We start from the raw sequence: 23,390 nt of genomic DNA, 5'->3' as shown, positions 1-23,390 counted from the left end.
GTCACTGAGCATAATGTCCTCCAGGTTCACCCATGTTACAGCATGTGCCAGAACACCCTGCTTTTTTAAGGCTGAAGAACATTCCATTGCATGGACAGACCACATTTGCTTATCTATTCTCCCAACTCCCATTGAGTTGCTTCCACTTTTTGGCTCTTGTGAATAATACTGCTAAGAACATGGATGTACAAATATCTCCTGGAGGTCTGCTTTCAATTTTTTTTTTTTTTTTAGGGGGTTATTTATCCAGACTGGAAGAGCTAACTCGTACTGAGAACTTTCCAGAACCAGGCTCTGTGCTAACACCTCACATAATCTCATTCCGTCCTCATAAGAACTGTATGAGGTCAGAACTATTATTATCATGAAGGTGACCATGTAGTTTGTCACCCACGCTGGGAAACTCTTGAGACGAGAAAGAGTGCTATTAGTAATTATATGGGGGACAACAGTCAGAAATGGGGACAGTCCTGGGCAAACTGGAATGTCAATCATCGTCCCCACTTTACAGATAAAAAACATTACACAAGACAGGGGAAGTGACTTGTTCAAGGTCACCCAGGTGGCGAGTGGCCAGCCAGAATTCAAACCCAAGTGGACATACGAAAGCTCTCGCTACAGAGCACAGTTCCACGTACATCACACCTGGCCCGGCAGCAGTCGGAGATGGGTAGGTGGTGTCTAACGGTTACTGGCTCTTCAGGCTGGGAAGAGGGACCTTTAGGGGGAGAGGGATCAGCAGGGCTGAGAAAGACACAGGGGTGGGGTGGCCATGTTCCATGCCCAAGAATGAGCCTGGGGACGTGGCACACCCATGCTAAATAGGAACAGGCCAGACGGAGGAGATAAAGGCACACAGAGGGAGGCAGATGACCCCATCTCAGACACACCGCCCTGGCTTTTCTCAACCAAGACACTATCGACATTTGGGACTGGAAAATTATGATGCGGCCTGTTCTGTGCATTGTGGAATGTTTGGCAGCACACTGGTCTTTACCTGCTAGATGCCAGCAGAATCCCTGTGTCATTTATAACAACCCATGTCCGCAGACATGGCCAAATGTCCCCTGGGAAGGAGCATGCTCATCCCCCTTTGGAACCAACGCCCTGGAAGAAAGGGCAGAACTGGAGGGCACGGGGTGTTCTCCAGGTCAGTGCTTCTCAAGGTCTGGTTCTAGAACGGCAGCAGCTGTTAGAAAGGCAACTTCTGGGGGTCAGCCTCGACTACATCAGCATTTCTGGGGGCAGGCCTGGGAGTCTGTATTTTAAGGACCTCAAGTGTGTGGACCACTATCCTTGGTGATGGAAAAGACTTGCTGGGTCTTAGAAGCTTAGAAACTAGACTTGTTACTACTCTGAAACCTGACAAGGGTGCCTGGGAAGGAAGCAGATCCTTATAGGAGAAGGCAGATGTTCTGGAAGCTTCTAACATTCTGTTAGTGACAAATACAGGATAGAACACCCCGCTGTAACCGGTACAGCATTTTTGCAGGATAGTTTGATGGTATCTATCAAAATTTAAAGCAGACCAGCCTTTCAACCTACCAGCTGCATTTCTCAGGGTGCTCCGAGGGCCAGTCTCAACTTGGGGCCCCAAGAGAATTCAAATTCAGCTCTAGGGCTTGTGGGTGGCTCAGCCGTTAAGCGTCTGCCTTCGGCTCAGGTCGTGATCCCAGGGTCCTGGGATTGAGCCCCACATCGGGCTCCCTGCTGGGCGGGAAGCCTGTTTCTCCCTCTCCCACTCCCCCTGCTTGTGTTCCCTCTCTCGCTGTCTCTCTCTCTGTCAAATAAATAAATAAAATCTTTTTAAAAAATAATAATAATAAAAAAATAAAATTAAGCTCTAATGTCCTTGAGGCATCCATCTTAAGCAGCAAATTCACTTTTCTCCAGTGCATCTAGAATGGTACTAATTATGCACCATTCAGGGGGAGACTGGAGAAAACAGCCCTTCAATATAGTAAAGATCTGATGTCAATGTAAATGTGCATAGGGGAACGGCTAAACTATGGCACGGCTACCCTCCAGAGTAACAGCCAGCCATTACAAAGAATCACACAGGCAATAAAAGGGAATGGGAAAATAAACACATTGTGGGGGAAAAAAAGGGAATTACGTAGGTCTCTGGACAGGAATACAGGTCTCAGACGTAGATACCTGTCCGAATTAAAACACAAGTTCCACGGGCGCGTGGGTGGCACAGTCGGTTAAAGCATCTGACTCTTGGTGTCGGCTCAGCTCTGATCTCAGGGTTGTGAGATTGAGCCCCAGGTCAGGATCCCTGCTTCAGTTTCTCTCTCCCTCTCCCCACCTCCCCCCTTCACTGGCCCTCTCCCTTCCAAATTAATAAATCTTAAAAAAAAAAGTTCTAGAACTACACATCAGTTTCATATACTTTTTTGAGTCTTCCCAATCCAAACCAGATGCTTTATTTTTGCAAGTTCCAGATCGACACATTCGCTTATTATTTATGCCCTCCCACCCCAGCACGAAACCAACTCTACTTCAGCATCTGTTGAATTTACAAATCTCAACGAGCAGCGCCTGGGTGGCTGAGTTGGTTAAGCATCTGCCTTCGGCTCAGGTCATGATCTCAGGGTCCTGGGACTGAGTCTCACATCGGGCTCCCTGCTCAGCAGGGAACCTGCTTCTCCCTCTTCCTCTTCCTCTGCCTCTCCCCCTGTTTGTGCTCTCTCTCTCTCTCTCTCTAATAAATAAATCTTTAAAGATCTCAATGAAAACAAAAATGCGTCTGCAGTTACCCCTCAGAGAGGGCCTGGTCAAGTTCAATTTCCCCCTTATCTGCAACGTTTTCTGCTTTTTGAAATAATGAGAATGTATACCGTCCCACCTGAATAATTAAAGAAATTATAACGAGCACGCTTTCTGCATTATTTGAGCAAGCTTTAAAAATTAAACAAAAAACCCCCAAATTCTGCTTTCCCTCCCGCTGCCATGTCTTCTGACCATCCTTCACTCCTCTGGCCGCGGGAACCACCACAAGGGACAGGCTCCTGGCAGCCTCCCAGTTACTCAAGACAGGTTTCTTGCTCTAACCGCGCCACACTCGGAGGGGAGCTACTAATTTGCCCTTTGTGGCTTATCCTTGATTCTGATTTAGGGCAACATAAACCCTCAAAATTTCCAAGAATAAATTAGTTTACTAATTTCGCCGTTAAGAGTTTATCAAAGCCAGCGCCGCTCCCTAATCAATCACCATATTTCCAGGTTTATCTCCTGTTCACTTTTTACCACAGGGTTCTATACACATCAATTTGCCTGATGCTCTTCCTACATATGTTTTAAATTACTTTATCATTGTATAAATTTCACAGCCATTAAAAGGCTCTAATACCAGAATGGCTGACATGGTGTTAAAAATTGGATTCAATTCCACAGGGTAATAAATTGTGACCTAAATCCAATCTCTCATGGGTGACTGAAGGATACAATGAAAAATTATTGCTTTGTCATTTTTACACTAACACAAATAGACCACAGGCAACCAGAAACCAGCAGAGAAAGAGCAAGTGACCGGTGCTGGCTATTTTTCACCCAGGAAGGCTGCGCAGCCAAGTCCCGAGGGTCTTGGATGGGGGCAGCCCCTGCCAGAAGCAGGTGCATTACCTGACTGCGAGGACCTCTTTGCAATGGACAGATGTAGCTCGGGGAGCAAGTTAAACTGCTCAAGCCTCCTTCAGCCAAAGGGCAGCTGAAGTAAGCCTTTGCCTCTGGAACTGATTAAAAGTCTCTGAGCTCAGAGGCTGGCCCTGCCACTGAGGGAATGTGTGATTCGAGGCGGGTTTCCTCCCTCTCTGTGCATCAGTGTCCTGGACTACAGAGCTGTAAGGAGAATAAATGATTTAATGTGGCTAAAATGCCTAGGATAGTCCCTGGCATTTAGCAATCCCTAGGTAAAGGTTAAGCATTATTATTTAAGAACAGATTCTTGTACAGAGACCTCAGTGCCCTGTTCTTTTTGGTTGCAGGGAAGGAGAGTAACGAACAGGGAGAAAAAGGTGTTAACATTTCCGCTGCCTTTCCCTTTATCTCAGGAGAAACCGGATCAGTCGTTCCACACATTCCGATGGTACAGGTACTAAACGCGCCGCACAGCAGAGAGGTGAAAACACGGGGTATGAAGTCAGGCAGAATGGAATTTGAGTTCAGGGCTTGCCGCTTGCAAGTGCGACACTGGGCAAACCACTGGGCCTCTCCAGGCCTCAGTCTTCCCTTGTGTAAAGTGGGGACAGGGAGCCCACTTTTCTCCAGGGCTGCGGGGAAGGTTCGAGGAGATCATGCATGGAAAGGGCTTGGCTGTGCGCCTGGTGCTCAGGACGCGCCTAAGACACGGGAGCTCACACGCCCCAGGCTCTGTGCAAGGGCTGGAGAGCTGGGGGGACACACACAGACGAGACTCGGCCTCGTGACTAAGTAGGGGCGACAGAAGATTCCAGCCTACCATGCCCACGCTCCCGCGGGGAGCGGCTGAGGTGACTTGGGGGTACACCGTCGGGGCATCTCATGGAGACTTGGGGAGGTGGCGTCTGGGGAGGGAATTACAGAGGATTTCCAGAAGAAAGTGGCATTTAAAGGAACCCCCTTACCCTTAACTGCCACATACTCTGAAACAGGAGAAAAAGCCAGCTGGTTTTTGTTGGTCTGCGTAAAAAGGAGGGACTAGTCTGGATATAACTTTCATCCACGGGCCGCTCAAAAAGCCATGGGCTCTCTCTTTCTGCACCAGGTCTATGCTTCCTGGACCCCAGGTGGCTGACACGTGGCCAGCTACACCCAAAGGAAGGAACAGGCTCCCCAAGGCCAGAAGGCCATCCTCTGAAATGCTACTCTCTGCCTCACCCCAGGGCGGTTTCTAGGCAAGATACTCACAGAAGCAGAGAAAAGCATCATCAACTGACCTGCTGTGGAAGCTGGTCCCCCCTGCCCACCCACCCTGGAGGCTTCCAGAACCCTAATAATATGCCGCTGATTTGTAACAAGTGCTTGGTAAGTATCTGCTGACTGAAGACAGGGAATAGTTCATCTGAAAGTCAGTATTTCACTCAGAAATCGGGCGGGGGGAGGGGCATCTGACAACCCACTGTACAGGTAAGGAGTGAGGCTGACGAGGGCTGGTGCCTTGTCAGAGGGTTTTACAGCTGAGGCACTGGTAGAGGGGGTCACCTTTCAAACCTCCCAAGGCCAGTCTGGTTCAGATCCTCTCCCTAACGCTGCATGAGCTCGTGACCAGGAAACAGCCTCACGCACAGGGCCTGCAGGGATCTCTAGCACTTCCAGGGATGCGGAGGATTCAGGAGAAACAAGGGTGCCACAGGAGGTGAGGTCCCCCAAGAGTGTGCCACCGCAGTCCAGGGCCGAGAACTTGCGTCAGTCCCCAGAGGCAGAAGGAACATAATTCTCTGGAGAGAGGATGTGGGACCTGACCTCACTCCTAGTTTTTCCAGAACCTTGACTGTCTTTGGGGCTGATCGCCCCCTGGCTCTCGGGCGACTTCAATTTGCTCCTGAGAAATGTGCCTCTGGTGCCGTTCTTCTCACTCAAGGTAAAAAGGCACGAATCATCTCACCCAGACATTTTGGGAATTAAAATCTGGCTGCTCATCCTCAGAGCTCCCTTGGCCATAATGTCAGTTCTTAACCTCCCTACACCTTCTCCTGCCTCAGGGCCTTTGCACACAATGCACCCTAGGCCTGGAATGTTCTCCCTCCTGCCTTTCCCCTAGTTAATTCCTCCCACCCTTCACCTCTCCGCGCAACTAACATGCCAACAGGTGTCTCTGCGGAAGTGGTCCCTGGTGCAATTCTGTGTTTATTTTTGTGATCATTGGATTCATGGATCTACCCTCCCAACTTTAACAGACTATAGGCTCTAGGAGGACAGGGATTCTGTCTCTTTCTCCTTCCAAATGCATCCCCCAAATCTAATGCCCAGCACAGACACTGGAGGTTTGATGAATAACCACTGACTGACTGACTGACTGAATGAACTCAGTATATCCAAAAACTAGAAACCATCCTATTTCGGGGTAGCTCATGTTCTTAGCATGTTCTTCCACAATGAGACCACATCCATTTCCGACTACCTTTTGCCCATTGCTTTCTATAGGTCATTCAGAGACAGCCCCTCCAGCTCCCTTGCTTTCTCCTCTCTCCATGCATATGACCACTACCCTGTGTCTTTCTGTTTGTGGCCTGTCCCTGCCCTCGCCCCCCAGGACTATGAGCTACGGTAGGATCATGGCTCTCGTTTACTGTATCCCAGGGCTCATGCTCGGTGCGGGGCAGCTTTCAACACAGATTTGTTGAATAAGCGAAGCAAATGAAATATATGTACGGATGCTAAGGGGAAGAATGATGTTCCCATTCAGGATGCGTTTCCAAGGGCATCCTGGGGTTCTCTTAAATTCTCCCCGAGGTGCAAGAAAGCAAGAAGATGTAGTATCCGGGGGTTCATTGGCTCACACTGAGTAACAGATACTTCCTGCGTGTCTAGCGTGGTCTCTGGTGCTAGGAGACTCTATGACTCTGCTCCAACTTATCCAAAGGGGAACCTGAGTGATTAGCAATCCCACGCTGTCTGCAACAGTCCTCGTGGCAAAGGCTGGCCCGCCCATCTCCACGCACCGAGCGTGGGAGGGAGGGGCTGTGCTAAGGCGTGGGTGGGCATCTAGGAACGTCCAGGCTCTGCCCTGCCGCCCACAATCTCAGGACGTCACTGCTTTCCCCAGGCCGCCCCCCGCCGCCTCCAACGAAAAGGAAGCCAATTAGCCCAGGCTCTCCGCCGAGCTGCTCTAAGCAGTGGTCCACAAATGCAGGATATAAACGCGCTCCCCACCCCCTAGTCTGTACATGTCATTGTGAGCGCATGAGAAGAGGGAAAAAAATATTCATCTAACCATGGTCCTCTTGTCTCAAACAGGCTTTTTCAGGGGCTGCTCTTGGCAGCCTCTTTCCACACCTAAACCTTTCAGCTTTGCTTCTAGGCATGGCAGTTAGGGAACAAACACACCCTAATGACAAGTTTTAAAGTGAACGGCAGGACTGTACAGCCGGCCGAATGTTCCTGGGGGAAGCAGAGGGGGTGGCGAAGGAGGTGGGAGGGAGGTGAAGGGGGCATTTATGATATTTCCCATAACTACATATTTAGCTTTCTACAAAGCCTTGTGGGTGGCAGCTCGCTTTCTTTAGGATTCCAAGACTGGGAGGGGAAAGGAACGCCACAGTGCTTGAGAGGAGAAGGCAATGTGGAACCGGCCTGTTGGGACCCACCGCTCTGTGGCTGGCGGAGGGGGGGGCGGCGGTGCTTGAGGGGCTGTTGGCCACCGCTGCTTGGCACACACTGGGAGCTCAATCAATGTTTGCTGAGAGGTCAGGCTTGAGTGGTTAGTGGGCCTGAACACCAACTGATGGTCACCACCATCTGGTCCACTGGCCAATCCCAAAGCTTCTCCCTGCTGTCCAATCTTGCCTCTGGGACCCCTGTAAAAAGAACCCCTCCACAACTGCCCAGTTTCAACTCCTTCCTTAAATCTGAATCAGATCAGAAGTGAGATTACTGAATCACACGGGAGTTCTATTTTTAAGTTTTCAAAAAACCTCCGTATGGTTTTCCAGAGTACCTACACCATTTTGCATTCCCACCGACGGGGCACAAATGTCCCAGTTTCTCCACATCCTCGCCGACACCTGTTGTCTTTTGTTTGGTTTTGGATAATGGCCCTCTGTGGGTGTGTGAGGGGAGATCTCACTGAGCATTTATCCGAAGAGCTGACTGAATCAGGATCTCAAAGAGTTAAGTTGGTTAAGTGTCTGCCTTCGGCTCAGGTCATGATCCTGGGATCCTGGGGTCCTGGGATCGAGCCCCCACATCAGGCTCCCTGCTCAGTGGGGAGTCTGCTTCTCCCTCTCCCTCTGCTCCTTCCCCTGCTCGTGCTCTCCCCCTCTCTCTCAAATAAATAAAATCTTCAAAAAATAAAAATTAAAAAAAAAAGAACTGTTCAGTCCCTCCAGTGGCTCCCATGTCACTGAAAACAGCATGTGAACATATGCTGGGTCTGACCCCGTCTCCCTCTGCTCTCACTGCCCCTCCTGCTCTAGCCACACCGACCTGGCTGCTTCTGGAACATGCCAGGCCTTTTGCTGGGACTGCTTCTCTTCCCCGTGGTGCTGACCTCCCTCGCTTCTCAGCAAGCCTCTGTGGTCACCTAACTAAACTGTCCCCTCCTCGGTGCTCCTGCTCTGCCTTGTCTTCACAGCTCTTATCACACAAGACAGGGGGCTCTAGATCTACTGGCTCACTTGTCATCTCTGGCCTCTCGTACTGGGGCAGAAGCTCCATGAAGCTAGAGCCATCCCGCTGCATGCCTCCCAGAATCACCGTCCATCTTATGTCAGGGGACTTGGTGCCCCGAGCTGTGCACCTGAACAAGACGTTCTCCGCGTTCGCACACTGCTATATCGTCCTAGAACAACGGTCAGCCAACTCCAGCCCCCAGCTGCCTATTTTGGTGTGGCCTTCAAGCTAAGAAGAGTTTTTACATTTTTAAACAGCTGGAAGAAAATCAAAAGAGTAACACTTTAAGACACGTGAGAATTATGTGAAACTCACATTTTGGTGACCCTAAACAAGGCTGTATTGGAACACTGCCTTGCTGGTCATTTATTTATATATTGACGCTTTCAGGCAGCATCAAGGAGTTTTGACAGAGACCATATGGTCTGCAAAGCCTCCTATTTACTCTCTGGCCGTTTACAGAAAACATGTGCGGAGCCCTGGATTTGGACACTGCCTAGGGGGTGACCAGTGAGTGGGGTCAGTCCCTTTCCCCTCCCTGAGAAGTCCAAGAAACACGTTTGGGACCAGGTTTGCCCAATCCCAGCGAGCCAGTGCTGAAATCCCTCCCCACTACTGGCCTCTGTGCCTTGATCAGCAGGAAGGGTCTGACTGGGTCCTCTGCAAACCTGGCCTTTTGGAAAGTGAGTCAGCCCCGGCCACTTAGCCAAGCTGCGCCTGGATCAATTTGGCTTTGCCACACCGCCCCCATTACTGTGGTGCTTTTTAGCTTTCCACGGCTGCTCCCTCGTTTCCTCATCAGCAGAAAGCCTGGGAGGAGTCAGGGTCTCTGGCTGACAGGTGGGGAAACTGAGGCATGCACCCCAGGGCACTCGGACTGGCCGAGCTACCATCCACGCCTGCACGGTCCCTCCATGCCAGGCTGCCAGCCATGCTTTCTAGAAGCCAGCTACTCGTGCTGCGGAGTCACCACACCGCCCCCAGGGCGCAGAGATGGACGGGAGACAGCCCTTCTGCAGCCGGCAGTGCCATCTGTCACTTTCTCTGGAGCGGGCAGCCAGCTACCTCCGTCCAGAAGCCCACGTGTCCAGAACCTCTGGCCTCCTGCAACGGCTGATGGGTAAAGACCATTGTCACATCCAGGAACGGTTGCCTTTCTATCAGAAACCCCCAATCTGTCCATCTTCAGCCCTATACTTGAGCCGGCTTCCCCAGTCACGTGCAAAGGCTTGCAGCCCTGCAGCTGGTTGGAGGACTCAGTGGAACTAGCCCCGTGCCTGTCACCCATCAGAGACCCGCCATGTCCCCCAGTTGCTCAGGCCCGAGTTCCTGGCCAGGCGGCAGCCCATCCCACCTCCCAGCCGACCGCTTTCCCCAGAACTTCGCACATTTGCCCCCTGCTCGTCCTCCACCTAAAAAGGCAGGCTGCAGACGCGCGGGCCACTGGAAGCATGAGTCCACGGGCCCCACCTAACACAGCAGAGGGTGAACTGCAGGAGGGATGGGGGGCACCAGGGGGGCCTTTCTCAGGGCATTTTCACTCAAGATTTAGGGAGGCTAGACGGAGCTTCCTGACATTTAATTGTTCCCATTGCAACGAGGCATTAAAAGTTGCATTACTAGCACCTGGCACCAGAATGCCTGTTACAGGCCGAACGGTCTTTATCAAGCAAGGAAGGCATTCATCAGGAAAGCTACCTCTGCCCTTCACTGGGGTCAGCGTGATCCCTGCGGCCAGGGCTTCTTGGGGGAGACGTGGTCCAGGAAGGCTTCCCCAAGGAGGTGGCATTTAGGCTGAGATCTGGAGCGGGGAGAGGTGGTGGCCAGACAAGGTGGAGTGCAGTGGCGGGGGGGGGGGTGCAGGCAACAGCGGAGGTGCTAGAAAGAGCGTGAGAGAATGCCTGAGCCAGGTGGGGGTCACGTGGCTCTGAAGCACGGAGTGAGAGAGATGCAGCCGGGCAGCGGGAAGTCACCATCGAGGAGGACTTCCATTCGCTCCTCTTCTCAATGCCCCCTTGCTTTATACCACTACCACTGCCAATAGCCAAACATCTGCTGCATTCTACCTCCCCGCCGCACCAAGCACTTGATACTCCTGCCCACACCACGGCCGGCAATCCAAGGAGAAAAGGTAGGAGAATCTGTGTCCATTTCACAGATGAGGAACTTGAGGCACTAGGAAGTTAGGGTCACGCACCTAGTAAAGTCACAACCAGGATTCAAAACCCAGTGTTTAGAGAAAACCTCTTTTTTCCAGCCCAGATTTTCCAGCCTTGGTCTTCCATCTGACAAGGTTTTATCTCCGTGAAACACTAGGAGGTCCAGCTGAAGTGATGGAAGGTCTGACCGTGGAGCCCAAGGAAGGGACAGGAGGCCCAGGCAATTGTGGGGGGTGGGGTGGGGGCGGGGCTGCCTGGGTGAGGAAGGGGAGAGCTCGGGGGGGTGGTCTGGCTGCAGGGAGCACAGGGGCCCTATGAGGAGTAACAGGCCACAGGGGGATTAGGAATAAGCCTCTCGGAGGCCAGGCTTGGGAGCTGATGGGGTAGAGCACCCCATGCCCTCCATGTGCCTCACTCTTGGTGGCTGTCAGTGGGGGGTACACTCCTTTCCTTGGGAAAATGTGTCACCCTTCCAGCTGCTTTCTCCAGGAGGTGGAGGGAAGTAGGGAAGTTGCAAAAGCAGGGAACATCTCTATGGGGAGCAACCTGGTTCCTGTAGTTCTAGACTCTTCCTTTTCCTTGAGTGGTGCTCAGCTGAGGGGCGGGGGGAAGGATGGGTATGAGCTCGAAAAGCAGGAGCCCTTACGAAAGTCAACACTCAAATTCTATTTCCTTCCCTCTGGATGGTTCAGCCCGCCCGCCGTGGGGAACGGTTCCCCTAATTAGATCCAGCTTCTGGCATCATGCTGGCTGAAGTTCGGGTGACGTGGAGTTCGGCACGATGACAAAGCCAGCGCGTGCATCTGGGTGCGTGCACATGTGTATATTTACACACACGTTACATCTCCCTCCCCTCCCACCTCCATCGCCTCATTTAGCGGGAAAGGAAAGGACCACGGGGCTGAAGCTCAAATCCCTCCTAAGCAGAGGGAAATCCGGGTGTCATGGTTTCCAGAAAGGGAATACAATCTCCGTATGGGGTGTAATTACATCTTAGCTTTCTGCAGAAGAATAGTTTATGGCTTAAATGCTATTAATTGTAAGCCGTTTTGTTCCACGGGAAGTTGTTCATTGATAACTACCCAATTAGGGTTATTTTGCAATTAGTCTATTCACAGTAAATTTATTGCAAAAGGGGAGGCTGTCGTGCAGCAAATTAAGGCAGCGCTGGGCTGGGTGTGCAATGGCTCTTAAATGCCAATCTGATTAACCACCTCAGAGGTCCCGGGAGGGTGTGCCATCTTGGCTGACACAGGCGAGTCTACGGGGAAAGGCCAGGCACACTCATGTTGCACGACCACGCTGGGGGGGGGGGGGAGCGGTGTCTCAGCATGACCAGGAGGAACGTGGGAGCCCCTGACCTCCATGGGTGACACCAGCCCTTTTGTTTCCCCATCACGCCCCCTCCCCTCTCCTTGCAATGATACTGAGGATGGAGAAATACAGCCTACAGGCTGCAGCATCTCCTTGAGGTCTGACTGGTGGCGCTCAAGGGAAACCTTCTGCCTCCTGAGCAGGGGAAGGCCATGAGGAGGGATGCAGGCCCTTGGGTAGATCAGCTCTTCTGTCTGCTAGCCATGAACCTCTAACCAAGTACTAAACCTCTCAGCCTCAACGTCCTCGTTGATGTAATGGGTTGATAAAAGACCTACCTCCTAGGACTGGTGTGAGAATTCGATGTGCTATAAGGTGCACACTGTGTTGTATTTATTGCTACACAGGATTGGTATCTGGCAGGGGCGAGCAACCTAGGGCCCACAGGCCAAATCCTGCCCACCGCCTGCTTTAGTCAAGCGAGTTTTATTGGAACGTAACTAAGTGCACGGTGTATGTATTGTGCATGGCTCCTTTTGATGGCCCACAAAGCCTCAAATATTTGTTCTCTGGTCCTTTGAAGAAAAAGCGTGTTGACTCCTGGTATAGTATGAGTGCCCAATATTACTTTCATGGAAGGGCATTCAACTCAGGCCTCCGACACTCCTCTGCCAAGCCAGGTGCTGGTTAACAAAAGATTCTGGGAACTTCTTCCTCCACTCACTTACTCCTCTACTCCAACAGCCAAGTCCCATCAAGAATATAAATGCGAACCCCACGGAGAGCTTGGCCTAGGGTTGAAATGCAAGGGAGAAACGAACCCTTCCTTTTTACATCTTTCCATTTAAAAGAGAGACACGTTCACCCCACAAACTCAAAAACTACAGATGAACAGCGAGTAAAAAGCTGAAGTTGCCTGCACCCTGCGCAACGGGGAACATGTGACGGGCTTGCTGTGCATCCTTCCACAGCACTTACACGCACACGGCCACTCCCTACCTGACCCAAATCCTCAAAATCTGAAGAAAAAAAAAAAAGTTTAGGCTCACGACGACAGGGCCAACATCACAGGGTGGTGGATGAGATGAGCTGATTGAACGTGCAGTGCCTGACGAGGAGCGAGCGCCTGACAACTGTCTGATAAAACACACCACCAAGAAAGGCACACAATCCGGTCAACAGCATGATGTCAGACGCAGAGATACACGAGGAATACCTCACCTGTGCAAAAACGAACCCTCCTGATACAATCACCTTGGATTCCACACCAGCCCCGATTTCATGTATTTTTTCCGTTGCCATCGAGGCAACTGGTTAAAGCTGGAACAAAAGGCCATTTGATTTTGCAAAGGTTTTCTTACACACAACTTCAGAATTCAGACAGTACCAGAGGAAAAAAAATCTTGTGCATTGATCGGGGGAGAGGGAGTTGGAAAAATAGGGCGGTCATTCTCGGAAGGTTGACAATGGAAGCAGAATGGGACTGGGCAGGAGGAAGAACTGGACCTGGGCTGGGACTCACCTTCCAGGGGGCAGAATCGAGTCACCTTCTTGGGCATCAGCAGTCCGAGCTTGTGGCGACAGTAGGTCTCCCCGATCTCCTGGCGGCAGTGTTTGGACTTGGAGCGGGACAGGGCGGAGATGGCCTCTTTGCCTGAGATGTCGCACTTGGGGGGCTGGTCGTACTTGAGCTCGGGGGAGCCGCCCCCGCTTTTCCTGGTATGGGGCTGTCTTGGGGCATCCCTCCCACGGCTACTGTTCACCGCAGCTTTCTCCCCGGGAGGCAGCGCCTCGGTGGTGCCTTTGCCTGCGAACGAATGTCCCTTCCCCTTCTCCTCCTGCTCCAGCTTCCTTTTCAAAAGCTCTTTCTGTCTACTCGGGGCCTTCTTTGCCAACTCAGGCTGGTGCTTTTGCTTTTGAGTCCTGGGTGCGAAGTTGCTGTTGTCCACATTCTCAAAGTCTTTGGGGACTGAGTTCTCATTGTTGCTGTCTGTTCGCACTTTCTCTTTCGGCCGGTGAGAAAAGTAGCCATCCTGGAGAAAATGGGAAGGAACACAGAAGAGAAACATCACTGAGTGGTCATGCTAAGTAGGTTGGCCCTTGCAGAGTGGGCACAGAGGTCTGGAGGTGTGTGTCCCGGTTTCACGCCATACCTTTGCTACCAGTTTAACTTCAAAGTAGCGTTTTCTCTCTGGACCTCAATTTCCTCATCTGGAAATATGAGATGTTCCAACCAGAGATTAAGGCTTTGAAAACTCTCAAGGGCTCTGTGATTCTCGATGCTTTGTTACTAACAACACCCTCCTTTTCAGTAAGTTTCCTTGTCCCTGCCACTGGATTATGGACATTTTGTTGCAGTTTCCTGTTTAAATTCTAGCAGAGAGTGCTGTGGTGGTTTATTTGAGGGCTGGAAACGCCATAAGAAAATTATAAGGGAAGAAAATATTCAGTGGGATATGACATACATTCCACTGCCTTTAGGACATGCTCACAGATCTATGCCCGTAAGAGAAATCGGATGGAGGGAGAGACATCCGGGCTATTTTGGAGGGGAATGCATCCTTTATATTATGATCTTTACAATGACTCCCGGGGGGGATGCAAGCTTGTGACACTCCTGTGTTTGTCCTTTGACTCCCGATGTTTGTACCTGGAGCAGAACGGATTAAGTCACCCGGGGGTGGGGGGTGGGGTCAAGGGAAAGGCCAAGAGTCATTCTGGAGACAATGCCTGGTATGGATCTTTCCAGGAAGGCAGGTGGCCCCAACTCAGCTTTTCCATGCATAGGTAGGCCCTGGCCGTTTTGAGCTCAGAGCAAATGTACCGTTCAACTAATACCCTGCATTGTTTCCAAAGCATGTTGTTGCTGCTTAGAGCCCATTACCAGCGCCTTGACCTGAAAGACTATCCACTGTTCCAAAGCTAGCCCCAGAGGGGACCTCTAAAGCCACAGAGAACGCTAACTGGCTCCATAAATCTACCCTCGTTGCTACAGAAACACAAGGGCCATGAGTAGCAATTTGAGGGAAGATCACCCCTTTGGTTGTCTTAAATGTGCCTGAAACAGTGCCCAGGGGAGAGGACGGAACAGCAGAGACAGGGGCAGACAGGGCAGCCGGCACGCCCCAGGGCTCGGACTCTAGCAGCTTGGCCAGCGGTGGCCCCCGTGGCCCAAATCCTGTGCATCATCTGCTTTTGTAAATAAAGTTTTATTGAAAAACAGCTGCACCTGTTTGTTTACGTGCCGTCTGTGGCTACCTTCCCACTATGATAGCAGGAATGAGCATGGCAATATTCTCCACCTGGCCTGCCTAAAGAGTTCTGTTTACCCCTTTAAGAAAAAGTGTGCCGACACCAGCTCTTGAGGAGTAAGAGTTTCTCGGTTCCCACCCCCTGGGCTTGGTTTAGTTGCCCGTGTTCCCAGGGTCCCCATTTGGCCCCATGATGGCCTGGAGAAGAAACCATATCGATGGGCTGCCTCCTTCTCGCCCTTGCTCCATCTCCCGAGCACCGAGCACCCTCTTCTCCTACACAGAGAGGCCTTAAGAAGTGAAAACTGACTCTTAAAATTCCTCACGGCCACTCTGTAAGTTGGACATTGCTCTCGTGCTCATTTTGCACGCGAGGGAACGGACTCTTCACGACTTGCCCGAGGTAACTCAGCTGGTTGGCGGTGAAGCTGGCATGGGGCTGCACACCCACAGCCTGGGTGACCAGGGCCGCTACCCACTTCCAAGAAGCTACAGAGCCCCTCTGACCCCCATCCCTCTGTCCCCGTAAGCACCACCGCCTGGCTTTGTACCACAAGATCTGGCTCCCTTCCCAACCACTCCAGCCCAGCTACGTGGATCTGGAAGAGCCACGTCACCTCCATGTCTCAAGTCTGGCCAGTGGCCCATCAGGTGGCAAGGAGTCACAGAAAGCGGGACAGTAAGTAGGGCCACAAGGCACCAAGGGCTCTAGGTGGTCGGAGCTAGGAGGTAGTGGCGTAGAGAGGAGGAAAGCTACTAAGGGAGAGGGGAGTCGGTACTGGGTCACACACAGCACAGCGGCTGGTGACACACAGGGCAGATATTATATAACCTGGTCTGTGAGGGGGAAACTGTCAGTTCTGACACCTGGCTCCAGGCTTTCTTACCTCCCCACACATCTTGCAAAAAATCACCCCTGCTGTTCCTGCTCCTGTCACCTAACTGACCCCCCCCCCCCCACGATGTTCACCTTTCCCCTTCTTTCTGTCCAGAGGCCCTTAAAGAATCCTAAGCAGCTTCTCAGCTGCATTTTTCTGGGCACTGGCCACCAGCCAGGCACCGTATACGAAGTGACCCCCAGGTATCACTCGCTGGATACAGTCACCCCATAAGGAGGTATTCTCCTTGCCCTTTAACAGAAAGAGAAGCCCAGGCTTGTCGCTCTAACATTCCTGAGCACACATCAGATGCCAGGGACCAAACTAAGCCCTGGCATGTGCTATCTCCTTCATGCTTCAAAAATAACTTGCAAGGCAGCTCCTACTATTCTCCCACCCACAAAAGAGGCGGGGAAAGCTCGAGGATGTTTGGGAACTTGCCCCAAGTCATCTGGGGGGACATGGTGAACTTGTACCTGATTCTAAAACTGCCTCTTCTATTTGGCTGAGAGGTAAACTGAGGAGCATTTAGTGATCCCTTCTCTACTGGGGGAGGGGGTGCGAGGGGTATCTCCCTCTTTGCTCATATTAGCCTAGGTTGAGATGGAAGTGGATATGGGGGGGGGCTGGTTTTCCATAAGGCTCTTGACAAATATTCTAGTTCTTTTTCATCTAGGCACATGACAGGGCTGTATTTCCCATACCCCACAAATTAGGCACAGCCAAGCAACTTGCTGCAGCCAAGACCAGTGATCAGAACCAAGGCACAATTTGCCGCATTGCCCTTTCCTCCATAGCATCCAACCACACTCCCGACGCTCAAAGGTCCTGCATCCCTGAGTGAGGCTAGCGCAGAGCGGAGACCAACTCCCGAGGGGCAGAAATAAACCTCTTATGCTTTCCATCACTGACATGTGGGGATCTCTGTTACTGCAGCACAGTCTAGCTCATCCTGACTGATACAGGAGCCCACCTGATCGCCTTTCTTCCTCCTGGCTGTCCTCAGACACAGGAGCCAATTTTTGGATGGTGTTTTTTGGTTTTGCTTTGTTTTTTGGCTTCTGACACAGAATCAGCTGGATGAGTACCAATGTCCAAAAATATGAATTTAAATTCCATCCCTAAGCTAGGAGTTAACATGAAGGCACAGAGTAAGAGGAGGAGTCTCTGTCCTTGCAGTCATCTGCATCCTCTCTCATCAGACACAGCCCAAGAATTATTCTTGGGTTGCTCTCTCTCCTCATTAACGGAGGATCGCAAATCTGGACCTGAGCAGAAAACCTCCCTAAACCGCCAATTTCAAAAGCTCACGTTCTCTACCACTTTCTGGCAGAACATCTCCAAGCAAAACCAGACACAGGAAACATGGCAATCAATGACGCTAATCTGACCATCAGAGAGCGGCCGATTCCTCTGGTTAATCTGTGATATCAGGACCAGGCGGCACCATCAATTCTAATATAACTCTTGATGAATATGCGTCGTCTACTCAGAGAGGCCCCCACAATGGGGATGATTAGCTCAGTGTGGCCCCGTGGCCTTCCGCCCGGCCCCAGACGCTCCACAGCTGCCAAGGGAAATCAAAAGATTCCAGTGTGAGAGGGAAGGGAAAGATTTGTCTTCTGGAATGAAGAGTTCACAGATATTAGACAGCTTCCAGAAAAGTCAGTGAGGGGCACAGTCAGCAAGAACCACACATCTTTCAGAGGCCCAGAACCCCCTGGCTCACTGAGTCAACTCTGTTTCCTAGAGTAATTGATGAATTCTCCCTCAGCGTGTCCCCACTCTGTTTTCTTTATTTCTTTGAGAAAGTGCGCACAAGCAGGGGAGAGGAGCAGAGGGAGAGGAAGAAGCTGACTCCCCGCTGAGCAGGGAGGCCGATGCAGGGCTCGATCCCAGGACCCTGAGATATGACCTGAGCTGAAGGCAGACGTTCAAACGACGGAGCCACCCAGGCGCCCCTGTTCTTTCTTTGGTAAATTTTATTTTATTGCGGTAAGAACGCTTAACATGAGACCTACCCTCCTAACAAATTTTTGGGTGCACGATGCTGTATTGCTACCTGCAGGTGTGACGTTGTACAGAACATCTCCAGAATGTATTCATCTTGTATCATTGAGACTTTATGCTGCTTGATTAGCAATTCTCTACTTCCTCCTCCCTCAGCCCCTGACAACCACCGTTTTACAGAGTCTCTGAGTGGGACCAATTTAGCTGTCTCACAGAAGTGGGCTCATGCAGTATTTGCTTTTCTATGACTCGCTTATTTCATCTTGCACACGGTCTTCCAGGTCTATTCATGCTGTTGCATATGGCACAATTTCCTTCTTTTTTTTTCAAGGCTGAATAATATTCCACTGTTTGCATGTACCACATTTTCTTTATCCATCCATCCCTTGATGGACATGAGATACCCCTTCACCTTCCTGGTAACTCTTCACCTGCACACCAAAGGTAACTAGGTCTCTGCTCTTCTTGTTCTGGAGAATCAAGACCCAGAAATCCAAATCCAGGTTGCCTTCCCTATGAAAACCAACCTTGGGAGGTTTCCAGGCAAATACATGCAAGATAAGCATCATGTCCTCAGCACCCACGTACCCCTCCCCCCCACTCTGGGCCTTCATACGCCTTGTGTCCTTAATCCTCTCAGACACCCAAGGAAGCAGGCAGCAGTAGTCCTATTTAAGGGGAGGAAACAAAGGCACAGGGAAGTTAAATGACCTGACCAAGGTCATGCTGCTAGAAATGAAGTGCCTCCAACCCCCCCCCCACCCCTGTGCCTCAGTCACCTTATCTGGAAAATGGGAACAATGGTAATACTTACCTCATGGGTATTTTAGTGAGGATGAATACATGTCAGACTTCCCCAGAATGTGTCTGCCACCCAAAGCAGGAAGAAGAATAACCACTGGATCCAGATTAGGTTTACTACCAATTAACCCTGGGTCTCAACCATCCCGCCCCTGATGGCCTCTGCCTGGAGGACAGGCTGGTTATTATTTCCTCATTATGATCGACTATCTGTGTCCCCTTGATTCTTAACCAATCCAACACCCTCACCTTGAGTTATTTATGTAAATGCAACCCTTTGACTTATTTTATTTTAATGTACTTATTACAATGATTGTACATTCAAATGTTTGCTTGAGAGCTCCAAAACTCTAATTGCTCTGCTGCTGCCTTACCTCTAAGCTGCTGCTAGGATCCATCTTTATTCTAGAGAAATAATTAAATGCACTAATGTCCTCCATTCCCATTCAACCTTGGGCACGTTTAGAGCCAATTTCAATCAGGTAGAAATATGCGAAACACAATATGGCTCTGAGAAGCAGGGTACGTGACCCCGGCTGCTTTTTGGAGACAAACCTGGGTCTGCCTCTGCCCCTCCCTGGTTCTCCAACATTCAGATTTCAGGGGGAGTCTCTCCTCACCCCATCGACTGAATCCGGGTCCCCTGGTCCTGGTTTGGAGAGGTGGAAGTGGGTGGCTGTGTTTTTTTAAATTATGGACTCATTGATAAACATCTCTTTGTGTGTGTGTGTGTGTGTGTGTGTGTGTGTGTGTGTGTGTGTGTAAAAAGAAGACTAGACAAGGAGGGAGAAGACCTGGGTACTTGTCTTGCTTTGGAGATTGTCCAATTTTCTCTTCTGTAAAATGACAGGTCCTGTAAGCATGTTACTAAACATTCTCTGAATTAGGCATTAATCAACATGATTGACTAACAAAGTTCTGCCATTCCAGCTCATTGGGAAATAATCTGATGGACCCTAAGAGACCGGGGAGGGAGGAATAGATGGACACGACACTCCTGGGGGCATCACATCTCCTCCATGACCCATCCTTTCATCATTATCTCCAGCAGCTCTTGGACCCAGGACACATCATTTCATCTCTCTGTGCCTTAGCTTCCTCAACCAACCGGGGGCTCTGAGGCTGGCACCTACCTCCCAGGAACCGAACTGACGAAGCACAGAACACAGTGCTGGACACACGGCAGGGGCGGGGGGGTGTGTGGTGGTGGCTGAAGAAACATGCATCTATTAGAAAACACAAGTACAGTGCTTAACCGTCCCACACTCCATCCTAAGCCCCCCCACCCCGGACCTACTAATCTGTGGAATCCTCGTGATGACCCTATGAAGAAGATGCTCCATTTTTTTCTCCCCATGTTTTGGAGGGGAGCACTGAGGATCAGGGATGTGAGGTGTTTGAATCCAGATCTAAGAAGGGGAGGAGCCAGGACTTGAACCCAGGGAGTCTGGGTCCAGTGGCCATGCCCACCCACACCACACAGCCTCTCGGCAGCCATGAGGAAGAAGGATGATGCCAAAGGGAAACCCTGGCCAGGCGAGCTGTCCCACCCGCTTGCTCATCACAACCAGTTTACGACTTCCTTTTGTGCCATGGAGCTGCTCAGCCAGACGAGTGGTGGTTTGCTGTTGAACTCAGTGTCTGAGGCTTCATTCCAGTCACCAGGGTGACCAAGAGCCCTGGGAGGGACACTGGGGTGGAAGCCTGCACCTGTTTCCAAAAGGACCTCAATGCCAGGACAGAGGAGCAATGGAGGGGCAGTGTGCATGGCTGCGCCCTATAAGAATATGCAATTCCCCAGGCTGCCAATGCAAATAGACCTAACCCAGGCCCCTGGCCCAGCTCATTGGCATGCACAAAACGTGGCTGGGCTGGCCAGCACTTAAAGCCCGTGGGCCATGCTAGGCTTGGGCGGGCCCTTCTTAAATAGAACTCTGAATAATAAGCTTGGTGCAATTTAGCAGACTTAGTTATGGTAACAGGAAACAGCAGGGGGTAAGGAAGGAAGGCCCTGGCTTGGAATCCAGCCTCTGCCCCCGTGACCCCAGAGGGAAAGATGAACTCTCAGAGCCTCAACTTTCTCATTTACAAAAAAGGGGGTAAGAGGACCTACTTTGCAAAGGCGAGGTAGAGATTAAATAAGAGGGCACACTTATATTTAATTCTATTTAACGAAAGAACATTTAGCATGGTGCTTGATAGATATTCAGCACTCAGTAACTTGGAGCATGGTGACATTTTTAGCTGGCTCCTCGATGTCATTTGATGAGCAGGCCCTAAGTGTTTTGTAAAAGCAGGGAGGGGAGGGGAGGGGAGGCGAGGCGTAATGCGTTCGCCTCTGGCCTCCCAACACTTGCTCAGTGGGCGGCCCTGGGCACAACACCTAACTCTGTGACCCTCAGTTTCCCTCTCTGTAAAATGGGCATAATACCTAGCACTTCCCTCGTGGGGGCTTCTCTGAGAGTTAAAAGAATTAATCCATGCCAAGCATTTAGCAAAATGCTGAGAACTTGGTCAACGTTAGCTATAATTTATTAAAACGGAGTTACGTCTTGCAATTGGTCTAGTGTGGCGGTTCTCGGAGCATGGTCTGGGGATTCCTGTAGGTCCCTGAGACGCTGTGGCGGGGGGCAGCGGGATCTTCGGGTCATGATTGCTATCAAAAGACAAAGAGGTCCTGTTCCTTTTTTCTCTCCTTCCCTCACAAGCACAGGGTGGAATTTTCCAGAGACCACACGAGGTGTGAAATCACAGCAGATTGAAAGCAGGAGCGAATGTGAGAATCCAGCTGTCTCCATTAAGCTGGATAGCACAACGATTTGCAAATCTGTAGAACAATGACTCTTTTCACAAAGTTTGTTTTTGTTGTGGGAAACATACGTATTTTTCATACGACTGTGGACTTGTGCAGAAATGTAATGGGTGAGCATTGTTATTTTCAATTAATAAACATCTTAAGAGTACCTTAAATGTCAATATGTAGTAAATAATAGGATATATTGATATATGATCGATATGTGTTGATATGATACATAGATGTTATGATCGATATGTGTTGATATGATAATTGATATGATACATAGATGTATGTATAGATACATATATACACACATGAAAGCGAAAAAAACAACAGCTTTTTGGGAGTCTACAATGTTTGAAAATATTCGGGGGTCCTGAGACCAACGAGTTTAAGAATGCTGGCATAGTACATACTTGTAATCTTCAATATTTTCTCATTCCTGAAATAGGTTCAGGATTTTTTTCAGTTGCGGTGTTTCACTATAGGCCAAGGCTTTGGATTTATACTTTATTTACACACACGGTAAATACACACAAGATAGAAATCTAGGTCAAGAGGAAACAGGGTGCTGATAACTACTTTTATAGGGAGAGAAGGAACAGCAGGAGCCCAGATCCCTGAGCCCCCGGGGACGCCTCTGGGAGGGAGAGTGACCTGCTGATTTCCCCTTGACCAAATTCTAGCCGGGCTCCTGGGAGCCCTTTCTCAACTAGGCCTCAACCTTGGCCTGTAAAGCCTGGAACAAACACTTGGGCAGCCTCTGACAGCTCGAGGCTACATTCTGAGGCTGATACTAGCCCCCGCCCCGCCCCGCCATAGTGCCTACCCGAGGAAACTCAGGGTTGCCTGAGGAATTCAGTTTGTTCCAGCCAACCCCTGAAGACAGGCCCCTGTGTCCTGGCCTCCATGGGAGGTTATGGACACATGCCAGTTAGCAACCCCAGATGCTTCTTGCTCTCTGCCATTTTCCCCTCCTCTGACTCCACGGAGCCCCTGTGATCCCCTCCCTACTCCCTCATTTTCTCCTGAAAACGCCCGGTCATCTGTCACTGGAAGGGGAATCTGGTTTGCACTTGCCTCCTTCCCCTACTGCAAATGTGTACGACCATTAAAGTCGGTCCTCTTGGCTTTATCTAGCTTGGAACTGGCCTAAACCACATGGCCTGGCCCTCCACTCCACACGCAGTACCTCGTCCTCGGGGCCTAAGCACGGGAGGCCAGTGGAAGCACGCTCAGAGCCCGACGACACAGGCTTGGCCCACGAGCTCCTTCTAGTCTCACCAGGTGATGTGACGGGGACAGTCAGGTGGTAACAAATGCTCAGTGCCCCAGGACTGCGGGCAGGTGGGTGGTGGCAGGGGCACATCTACACCTGCGTCTTCTGGCTGTTTCCACGTCGGACAGTGTGAGAGACAGACGTGTGCAGAGAGCTGAAGGAGGAAGCAGTAATGGAGGTGGCAGAGCAGGACCAGAGCAAAAGGAGGCAAGCAAGTGCAAGAGAAAGTGGGAGCTCGAGAACAGAACAAAGGTAAGCTGACCCTGGTGACGTGGGGTCAGGCGCCGGGCCCCCCACCATGCACTTCCCTGGGGATGGCTTATCCATCCCTCCAAACAGCCTCAACACGTAGGGCAGGGGTTGGCCAACGGCCACCCAATGAAGCTCTATTGGAACACGGCCACACCGTTGAGGAGAGGAGTCTCTGACACAGAGGTGGAATTGGCCCGCGAAGCTGAAATCCGGCCTTTGCAGAAAAAGTGGGCACTGCTTCAAATGAGCAAACTGAGGCCAGGCCAGGCTTGCCCAAGGTCATCTGGAGTGTGGGAGGTGGAGTTAGATTCCAGAGACAATGAAGTTGGCAGGTCA

At 50.9% G+C, this 23,390-nt stretch overlaps 1 protein-coding gene across 1 annotated transcript in view; it reads right to left on the bottom strand.

Annotated features, from left to right (window-relative positions):
* Positions 1 to 23,390, bottom strand: part of XYLT1 (xylosyltransferase 1) — a 289,891-nt gene that overhangs the window by 110,636 nt on the left and 155,865 nt on the right. The window contains exon 3 of the mRNA XM_028091669.2: positions 13,309 to 13,819. Coding sequence (XP_027947470.1) covers positions 13,309 to 13,819 — 511 coding nt within the window. The remainder of the gene's footprint in view (positions 1 to 13,308; positions 13,820 to 23,390) is intronic.

Source organism: Eumetopias jubatus, unplaced genomic scaffold (genome assembly GCF_037043125.1).
Source record: "Eumetopias jubatus isolate StellerSeaLion01/CBP00866 unplaced genomic scaffold, mEumJub1_p1.0 scaffold_12, whole genome shotgun sequence".
Taxonomy (NCBI): Eukaryota; Metazoa; Chordata; class Mammalia; order Carnivora; family Otariidae; genus Eumetopias; species Eumetopias jubatus.
Note: the sequence above shows the minus strand (reverse complement) of the source record. Positions and strands in the feature narration are given on the sequence as shown.